General features: G+C 49.5%; 1 protein-coding gene across 1 annotated transcript in view; it reads right to left on the minus strand.

Annotated features, from left to right (window-relative positions):
* The window catches only part of myo7ab (myosin VIIAb), a 26546-nt gene that overhangs the window by 9383 nt on the left and 7163 nt on the right, over window positions 1–10000 (minus strand). Inside the window, exons 9-27 of the mRNA XM_083665155.1 lie at window positions 9817–9959; window positions 9342–9552; window positions 8962–9097; window positions 8502–8608; window positions 7852–7893; window positions 6547–6684; window positions 6249–6407; window positions 5881–5973; window positions 5579–5673; window positions 5343–5427; window positions 4907–5125; window positions 4134–4451; window positions 3785–3991; window positions 3176–3352; window positions 1974–2063; window positions 1688–1815; window positions 1023–1149; window positions 677–796; window positions 189–362 (exon numbers count right to left, since the gene is read on the minus strand). Of these exons, the coding sequence (XP_083521281.1) occupies window positions 189–362; window positions 677–796; window positions 1023–1149; window positions 1688–1815; window positions 1974–2063; window positions 3176–3352; window positions 3785–3991; window positions 4134–4451; window positions 4907–5125; window positions 5343–5427; window positions 5579–5673; window positions 5881–5973; window positions 6249–6407; window positions 6547–6684; window positions 7852–7893; window positions 8502–8608; window positions 8962–9097; window positions 9342–9552; window positions 9817–9959 (2769 nt within the window). The remainder of the gene's footprint in view (window positions 1–188; window positions 363–676; window positions 797–1022; window positions 1150–1687; window positions 1816–1973; window positions 2064–3175; window positions 3353–3784; window positions 3992–4133; window positions 4452–4906; window positions 5126–5342; window positions 5428–5578; window positions 5674–5880; window positions 5974–6248; window positions 6408–6546; window positions 6685–7851; window positions 7894–8501; window positions 8609–8961; window positions 9098–9341; window positions 9553–9816; window positions 9960–10000) is intronic.

Below are 10000 nucleotides of genomic sequence, written 5' to 3' on the forward strand. Positions count from 1 at the left end.
ACTGGACTATGCTGTGTAGAAGTGTGCGTTCTGTATGTGTGTGTGTGCATATGCGTATGCATGAGCAAACACTTTATGTGGGTCTATGTCTTTTTGTGTGTCAGCAAGGCAGAGATAGTGGGAGGGAGAGAGTCTGTATATGTGCACAGTATCTATGCATGTATGGTATTTGTGTGTGCATGCAGTACCTTGTCAAACAGGGCAATGTAGAGGGAGAAGCCGAAGCGGTCTTGGAGACTGATCTTGTCTGCCAGAGCATTGCACAGCTCACTGGCTGTGGTGGCAGAGTCAGTCAGCAAGGTCTTAGTGGTGCCGTCCATAAACGTCACTGGCAGCATGATAGGCTTCTTAGACTTAGTGGCCTGAGGACGCAAGACAAATAACATGAGGGTTCAAGGCTCCTGCTTTACTCTGGCCTGGTGGCTGGTCCCTGTTTTCCTGAACTGGTTCTCTGTTTTCCTGAACTCCTTTGTTGTCATGTCAAATGTAACCGGCAAAGTTTGAACCAGGGATCTCTCACATGGGTGCCACTGACCTAAACCACTACATCAAGAGGACATCCTTGTGGTACGAGGGCTATATCTGGGCTTAGAAGCCACAGGCAGGGCTAACTCATCACAAAAGCTTGATTTCCGAATCACCTCACAAACAGGTTCTGGACTAACTTTGCAAGTACCTGAAGTTCAAGCCAAGATGGAGGCTGGGTTCTGGTGAGGTTCACAAACGTCCTCCTCAACCTCTCCTCACAGTACGGAGCATAGCCGGGAGGACCGCTGTTCATGAATGTACGCAAATACTAAGGGGGGAGGAAAGAGAGGGAGTGTGAGAGACAGAGAGAGAGAGAGAGAGAGAGAGAGAGAGAGAGAAAGAGAGAGAGAGAGAGACAGATACAGATACATGGATGAATACATCTGGCCCTAAACAATTGGTTATTTAAGTGTTATGTTCAATAAACAGATAAAGAGTATAAGGCTCACACATTTGAAACAGTTTATAAAGTCAGGCAGTGCGTCTTATCATACTTTGACAAACTTCTCGGAGGGAGCAAAGCAGCCGACACAGAGTGAGAGCAGGATCCAGCCTCGGGCGTGGCTGCTCTTGGACGGGTTCTGGGTCAGCTGCTTACAGATCTGACAGTAGATCTCATCCCTGTAAGGGACACAAGAGCAGGCCAATCGATCAGAAGAAGAACTAGAAAACTCCCTTCAGCAAGTGGTTACAAACTCCTGGCCCTGGAGAGCTACTGACTGCAGGGAAGGCTGGTGGAGGTAGAAATCGGAGGATGGGCTCATTGTAATGCATGGAATGGAATGAGGAATGGTACCAAACACACACAATGAGCCCGTCCTCCGATTTCTACCTCCACCAGCCTCCTGTTGAATCAGGTGTGTGTGAGCTGCACAGACACACAAGCAGTGGCAAAACCTCAAAAGTCATTCCTTTTCGCTTCCTCGTGTCTAAGCGATCTATCATCGCTTCCTTCTCAAAACACATTGGATGAGAAGGTCTGAGGTTCCTCCCCCTCTGGCCTTCTCCTCCAATGTGTTTTGAGAAGGAGGTGAGGATAGAGGACGTGAGGAAGCAAGCAAAGACTTTTGAGATTCAACCAGTTCTGTAGCTCTCCAGGAGGAGGGTTGGTGTTAGCGACCCTAAAGGTAATTCATTGGTTATAAACACAATGGGTCACCTGAGGGCGGGCCGTAGGATGCCATTGCCGATGATGAAGTGAAGTTTCTCCAGGTTGGAAGTGGGCCGGTCCTCCAGCATGCTGTTCCCCTGTAGGCTGTAATCGCCGTCCGTCAACCGCCTGGTCACCTATAGGGGGAGAGGAGGAGCCAATAGGGAACATTCATAAGCCATCACCTCCATGGAGTCTGTTGGGTGATAAATGCTGAGCTGGTGTTCCTATGATATGGCAGGTGTGGATGGTGGAGCCATGTTGAAAGTGTGACGTATTACGGTGTGAGACTGACCTCCTCAGCAATCTTGGACTTCCTCTTCAGGGTGAGAGACACCAGCTTGTGTCTCACACTGTTCTTCTTCTGCGCTTCTATGGAGCTGTTCTGTAGAGGGAGAGCAGAGAGTGGAGGTAGGTCACATGGTCAGTGTCCACAATTGAAGGCCAATCCACTTAATCTACAGTATACTGTCGTCCCTAAATTCTGATGCCCTCCTCCTCCTCCTTCCACTCAACCATTCCTCCCTTAAAACTTCTCCTTCATTCCTTCCTCTGCTTGCTCCCTCAAAGCACACCCCTCCTATCCCTCCTAGAAAACGCACCAGGTCTGTACTGTAATATACTCACAATGTAACCGAGATGTATATCAACTTTATGTATGCAAATATGAAGTGAAAATTATGTGTTGAATGAATTTTATTGAGCATGTTTTGAAGGTTTTTTTATGTTACTGGCATGGGCAGAAGGAATACTGACACTGTTAGATGAAGTGCATGAAGTCGTGCCATGAGGATAAGATTTGAATTACATGTTAATCATGAGACAGGTCAGGTGGTCAAGAATTTCTCCAGGTGGTAATTATCTCTCCTCCCTCTCTCCCCTCCCTCTCTCACCTCTGTCACCTCCCCTCTCTCTCTCACCTCCCCTCCCTCTCTCCCTTCTCTCTCTTACCTCCCTCTCTCACCTCACGCTCTCCCCTCTCTCTCTCCCCTCCTTCTCTCACCTCCCTCTCTCCCCTCCCTCTCTCACCTCTTTCACCTCCCTCTCTCACCTCTCTCCCCTCCCTCCCCTCCCTCTCTCACCTCTCTCCCCTCCATCTCTCCCCTCTCTCCCCTCTCTCCCCTCCCTCTCTCACCTCTCTCCCCTCCCTCTCTCACCTCTCTCCCCTCCATCTCTCCCCTCTCTCCCCTCCCTCTCTCCCCTCCCTTTCTCACCTCCCTCTCTCACCTCTCTCCCCTCCATCTCTCCCCTCCATCTCTCCCCTCCATCTCTCCCCTCTCTCCCCCCTCTCTCCCCTCCCTCTCTCACCTCTCTCCCCTCCATCTCCCCTCCATCTCTCCCCTCTCTCCCCTCCCTCTCTCCCCTCTCTCCCCTCCCTCTCTCCCCTCTCTCCCCTCCATCTCTCCCCTCTCTCCCCTCCCTCTCTCACCTCTCTCCCCTCCATCTCCCCTCTCTCCCCTCCCTCTCTCCCCTCTCTCTCTCCCCTCCCTCTCTCACCTCTCCCTCCACCTGTAGTTCCTGCAGCTCTCTCTTGTAGGTCCTCTTGCCCAGCGTTTCGTAGATCTTGGTCATGACAGGGATCTTCTCACTTCCGTCACTTATGGAGATGTGGTACTTAGGCTCCGGTAGATCTCCCATGAACCTCAGCACCGTGATCCACACGGCCAGAGCAGCCTGGAGAGAGAGAGAGAGAGAGAGAGAGACGACAGGAGAGGGGGAGAAGAGAGGGGGTGAGGAGGGGGAGGAGAGGGAGGAATATGAGAGGGGGAGAAGAGAGGGGGAGAGGAGAGGGAGGAATGTGAGAGGAGGAGGAGAGAGGGGGAGTAGAGAGGAAGGAAGAGAAGAAGTGAGGCGGAGAGTGGTTTAATACGTTTGAGACGTTAACATTGTTTTTAACTTTGGGTGAGTTGATCATAGAAATGTTATGATTTCTTTGCTTTTGCCCAAGAAGAACATTAAGCATATGTTGTACATTTGCTGATTCAATTCGAGCAACCCCTGGCAGTCCAAGTGTTTCTGTGTTGTTGGATGAGACATGAAAGTCTTTATGTGTGAAATGTTTTCAAAGCAAGGTCAGGTGACACAGAGTTCAAAGGGCAAACTCACCAGCTGATCTCCCTCGTCCTCGTGGAAGAGTAGGGGCTGTTTGAGGGGCCGTCTCACGTAGGTGTATGTGGTGGTGCCCTGGAAGTAGGTGGCAGCAAACTTGGAGAACTTATAGTCCGACAGATCCTCATCCTCATCATCAGGAAGAGGATGGGCCTCGTTCAAGTCCTCCTCTTCCACTGGTGCCCGACGAGCACTCTCCAGGTCCTGTGACACACACACACACACACACACACACACACACACACACACGATTTTCAGTATTACACTTTGATAATCAGTGCGCCACAGAAAAAACTGAATCTCAAATGACCCCCTGTCCCTGTCCACACGCTCCCCCCATCCTCACCTCAAACCCAGCCGGCCCCTGCCCCTCCAAGTTGGGCAAGGCTCCAGTATTCCCCAGGAAGCCGAACATCCTGTCCACCATGTCCGAGTGATCCACGGGCTGTGCCCTCTCCCGCTCCACCTGCTCCACCATCTCCTTCTTCCTGCGCACCTCCTCCTTCTCCTCCCTCTCCCGCTGCTCCTCCTGGCGAGCCAGCTCGGCCAGGCGCTCCTGGTGCTTCCTCTCGGCCTCCACCTTGGCCCGCCGTGCAGTCATCTGGTTACGCAGCTTCTCCTCCTCTGCCATATGCTGGTGCTCCGCCTCCAACCGCCGCTGGCGCTAGAGGAGGGGGAGAGAGAGAGAGAGAGGGAGGGAGAGAGAGAGGGAAAGAGAGAGAGAGCAGAGAGAGCAGAGAGAGAGAGGGAGAGGGAGAGAGAGAGAGAGAGAGGGAGAGAGAGCAGAGAGAGAGAGAAAGAGAGAGAGAGGGAGCGACAGAGAGAGAGGGAGAGGGAGAGAAAGAGAGAGAGAGGGAGCGACAGAGAGAGAGGGAGAGGGAGAGAAAGAGAGAGAGAGGGAGAGACAGAGAGAGCAGGGGTTATGTCTGCCTGGTTTTCTCTCATACAGAGACCTATTCGGAGTACTGCAATGGTCTGACCACAATCAGTCTTTTGTCGTGTGGATGAATCTCAGTTCTGTTGACCTAGTCTCCACAGCATTCCTTCTGAGATGCCTACTGTAGTCAGCCTTTGTTTACGCTTCTGTTCTCTAAGAGCAGTGAAAGTGGAGTAGCTTACCTCTGCCCTGAGCCTCTGGCAGACTCTGCGTGCGATCATGCCACGAGCGCACGCCTGGATGGCAATGACGGCGTGCAGCCGTCTCCAGAAGGCCCCCCTCACCAGGAAACCACGGCAACAGGCCTGCAGGTGAGTGATTCGCGCCCTGGCCAATCGGTAGGTGACGTAGAACTTCCTGGACCTGTAGACGGCTTGGAGACGCAAGAAGCCCGCCCGCATCTGAATTGGGGAGGGGGGGACACGAAGACGCAGTCACAAAACCTCCTCCGGCATGAAACACAAAAATATCTCTTGAAAATGCAAGAATATTCTCAGGAATTTAAACGGCCGTTGGAACATCTATGAAACAAACAGTGTCGTTCTCAGGACATGTTACTGGGAGTTTTGACAGTCCAGGAAATAGTCTCTTGGTAACCATGGAGACAGAGGAACTCACAGCGGTGTAGTTCTTCCTGCACTGATAGCCCCGCCACCTCTTCTGAATGAGTGTCACTGCCCTCCTGAGCCTCAGGAAATTAGTCCTGGAACAGAGAGAGAGAGAGAGAGAGAGAGAGAGAGAGAGAGAGAGAGAGAGAGTGAGAGTGAGAGAGTGAGAGAGAAAAACCTCTCACATAATTCAACCGACAGTATGTGCCTTGACATATCTAAACAATAGGTGGAAGTATCCCTCACCTCTCCCTGAGGCCCCGTACAGCCTTTTGAATGAGGATGACCTTGTCAGTGATGGCCTTGTCTCTCTGGATCTCCAGCTGCATGTCATGGTGGTCCTGAGAGGACAGGGATAAACACATCAGTGAAGAGAGGCCATTAAATAAAACATAAAAAAGCTTCTCTGAAAAGTTGACTTGACATACAGAATCCAGTCCCCATACAACAAGAACCTTTTTACAAACATGTACAATTACTGATAATGCTATCGTAACATTTCTTGTTGTTTTTCAGTTCCTTGTGTGGAAGTACAGTACAGTCAGTACCTTGAGGAAGATCTTAGTCTTCCCAATCTGCCAGTCATCATTACGTCCAAGAACAGCCTCCACTATCTTCTGGCATGTCCCTCTTAGGTCCTCCTATAAGACAAGCTCAGGGAATGAGTGACAGTTCTCTAAACCAATGGCTGGCGGTGGCTAGATAGCAGTAGGACCCGGGGAGGCTGGTGGAGGCAGAAATCAGAGGACAGGCTCATTGTAATACATGGAATGGAATAAGGAATGGCATCAAATACGGAATGGTATCAACCACATTCCTCATTCCATTCCATGCATTACAATGACCCCGTCCTCTGATTTCTACCACCCACCAGCCTCCCCTGACTAGAATAGACAGTGACAGTAATTGTGTTCACCTGTTTGTAAGCAGGTTTGACCCCAGGCATGAGGACACGATAGCGGTCCACAAACTCAGCAAAGGTGTAGCGGATGGGATAGCCTGCCCTTCGGATACGGATGGTCTCCATCATACCGGAATAACGGAGCTGACGCACACACAGCCCCCGGTCAAACAGCTGGACAGACAGATGGACATGAATGGGATGCAATGTCCACGGCCGTTAGGTGTATGCACACACGCGCACTTGCACGCTCACGCTCAAGCACACACACACACACACACACACACACACACACACACACACACACACTCACCATGGGCTTCTTGAGCTCGTTGGGTTTTATACAGCGGACGAAGAAAGGCTGACAGGTGCTGAGGGTTCTCATCAGGAGCTCCAGAGAACGCTTGAACTGGCTGCTCAGAGTAGGAGAACGCTTCCTGGTCTCCACACCCTGACAGGACCCACATACAACACACACATGGAAACAATGCATACGTGTAAACAAGGCACACATGTAAACAATACACACATGTAAACAAAATAACCTACACTACACAGGCACGCACCAGGGGAGGCTGGTGGAGGTAGAAATCGGAGGACGGGCTCATTGTGACGCATGGAATGGAATGAGGAATGGTATCAAACGTTTCTACCCCCACCAGCCTCCCCTGACAAGCATGTACACTCACACACAAGCTCAGGTCCAAAAAAAGAGTGCCTACCAAATTCCACAATTTCTTACAATATAGGCTACTGTCGGCATTCAGACGCATACTGTACCTTTAACACAAATACAGGGAACACAAACACATAAAGCAGATACACACACAAAGCACCTATACATGTATGTACAGGATATACAGTACGTGTTTGCTGTATGGATCTGCATCAATGCAACAAATGCACAAAACACACATACTGAAGCACACTCATCTAGAACAATATAGAAAGAACTAAAACACGACATCTCTCCCTCAGTTTGACCCTTTCCCTCCCCTGGGTAAGAACTTTTACTTCTTTCTTTCTTTCTTTCTTTCTTTCTTTCTTTCTTTCTTTCTTTCTTTCTGTCTGTCTGTCTGTCTGTCTGTCTGTCTGTCTGCCTGCCTGCCTGCCTGCCTGCCTGCCTGCCTGCCTGCCTGCCTGTCTGTCTGTCTGTCTGTCTGTCTGTCTGTCTGTCTCTTGCTCTCTCTCTCTCTCTCTCTCTCTCTTCCTCTCACTGTCTAAAAAAACCCTCTCTCTCTTGTGTATGTCCTCTCCTTCACCGCTACAGTCAATTTGCTGTGAGGTGAACAGTCAGACAGTCTCCCCGCACAGCATAGACACAGAGGAGCCCCCCCCCCCCCACACACACACACTTCCTGAGAGCAGTACCACAGTACCACCACTGGGGGGTGCTGCATTCAATGAAATACTGTTACTTAGTGTTTCCCAAATTACATCTCTGGAGGAGTCTGAAATCCTGCTCGGCAGCAATAACCATTGTTTTGTTCATAAGAAATTCAGAGAGAGGGAGAAAGTGTCATTTTTTTATGGATTCTAGTTAAAGAAGTACAAGACGAAGGGTTAAAGAAGTAAAGTACAAGCGCACGATGCACAGGGAGGATGGAGGGTGGTTTACCTTGGGAGGAGGAGTGGTAGACGGCAGATAGCCACACAGAAACTGAGGCCAGAATTCAGACAAGACAAAGACAAAGAGAGGAGGAGGATTGAGAGATGGAAAGCGTGGGGAAGTGGGTTGCTGAACTGCCGACCCTAAAGCATTTCATCGCATCGTATCCTGTATATTGTGTAAATGACCATTATTATAAAATCTGATTTGATCACACACATCTGACTGACATCATCACCGGGAGACAGGAAGCCCCTGGCGGTACGGGATCACGAAAAAGGTAGATGCTAAGTGGGATCCTTAGGATGACCCTACTCTAAACCATAACTCTAACCGTAACCTTAAGCCCAATCCTAACCTTAATCTAACCCTAACCCTAACCTTAACCGTTTTAAATCTCAGCTTCTACAGGGTGACGTCAGAGTTGGGTCGGTCATCCCAAGCATCCCACTTAGCATTTACTGTCATGCAAACGACCATGACCTCCTCTGTCACATACAGGACTATCATATCATACAGGACCATCATATCATACAGGACCATCATATCATACAGGACTATCATATCAGTTCAGCATTTGGTGTTCTCTGATTGTTCAGTGGAGTGACTGGGGCCACTGAAACCTAAACTCCACCCCTTGACACAACAAGGTCTCTCACCATGGCCACGTCTGCCTGGAAGATCTGCTTGATGAACTTGTTCTTGGAGGAGTGGACCAGCTGGATGATGTCAGTGTGGAGGCTGTCTCTGTTCTTCTCCAGAAAGCCTGGAAAAAAGAGATAACAGGAGATGAATAACAAGATGGATTCTCAGATTGTTTAGATTGTCTTAACCCTCTCAAGATATGACTGATCAAAATAAAGTGAGCATCAGTGATTTTCTTATTTCGATTGTTAGGTAATTAATTCAAGGGTTAGGTGTTATTTTATTATTCACAATATTACTTAAAAAATAAAATCATGATATATACGATAATATTGTTCAGTTTGGTGGAGACATGCCAGTGTGAAATATACTGAACTGCAGTGCAACATGTATGGCTGGTGTTGTTGACAGTCTGGTGAAACAAAGAGACATGTTTTTAACACCGGATGTGCTTTGCCTTGCAAAAATCTGTACCTCTGGCCTCGTAGTGCACCACGCCAGCAAAGTGTTGGATACCAAACTGAGTCTCATAGGTGTTCTTGGGGGGAATGTAGTTGTAGTTGAGTTTGTGCTGGGAGTTGAGTTTATTCAGCATGGTGGCATCTGTCCCCTGTGAGACAAACAGAAAAACAGCCATTTAGGTGCATGGCCTGTAAGATGCACAACCCTCCTACTCAAAGGACTCAGGGATCATCATTATTTCAAACCCCAGATCCTAGTTCCGAAATCCAAGGCCCTTACAGTCTCTAAACCGTAATTCACACTACAGAGCTGAACTTAGCTGAGCCCAGCTGAGCTGTACTGGGCTGGTTTGGATCCACGTCCACCATAGTTGGTAAAGCCACTAAGTCTACCTTGGGGAACTTGCTCTCCTCGTCGATAAGGGATATGATGTTCATGGGCTTGTTGGCGATCATGTCCAGAGCGTCCTGATTGTCGGTGAACTCTATGTGCTGCCAGTTGATGTCCTCCAGGTTGTACTCCTCCTGCTCCAGCTTGAACACGTGGCGCACAAAGAACTGCTGCAGGTTCTCGTTGGCAAAGTTAATACACAGCTGCTCGAAACTACGGGGAGAGACACACAGAGAGAGGTAGGCAACGAAAATGTGGGTTGCGTGGGATGTGGGAGTTACTTGATTGAAAATGCATATTTTTAAACCTGTGCAAACTCATGTTGTCTACTGTACTGTCATTTTCTACTGTTGAGTAATGCACAGTACCAGGGGAGGCTGGTGGAGGTAGAAATCGAAGGATGGGCTCATTGTTGTGCATGGAACGGAATAACCAGCCTCCCCCGAGCCTGTACACCGTTTTGACCTGTTGACTCACCTGTTGACAATGAAGTTCTCGAAGCCGAAAATGTCGAGCAGGCCAATGGACCTCCGGACAATCGGACTCTCACAGGAGGGCGGTCTGAAGATGGCAGCATTGATCTTGTCCACAATCCACACAAACAGCCTGCCGTAGATCCCCTGAGGGTTGATGCAGAGAAGCCAAATAAGCCAAGAGTACA

The sequence above is a fragment of the Argentina silus genome (genome assembly GCF_951799395.1).
Source record: "Argentina silus genome assembly, chromosome: 2".
Classification (NCBI taxonomy): Eukaryota; Metazoa; Chordata; class Actinopteri; order Argentiniformes; family Argentinidae; genus Argentina; species Argentina silus.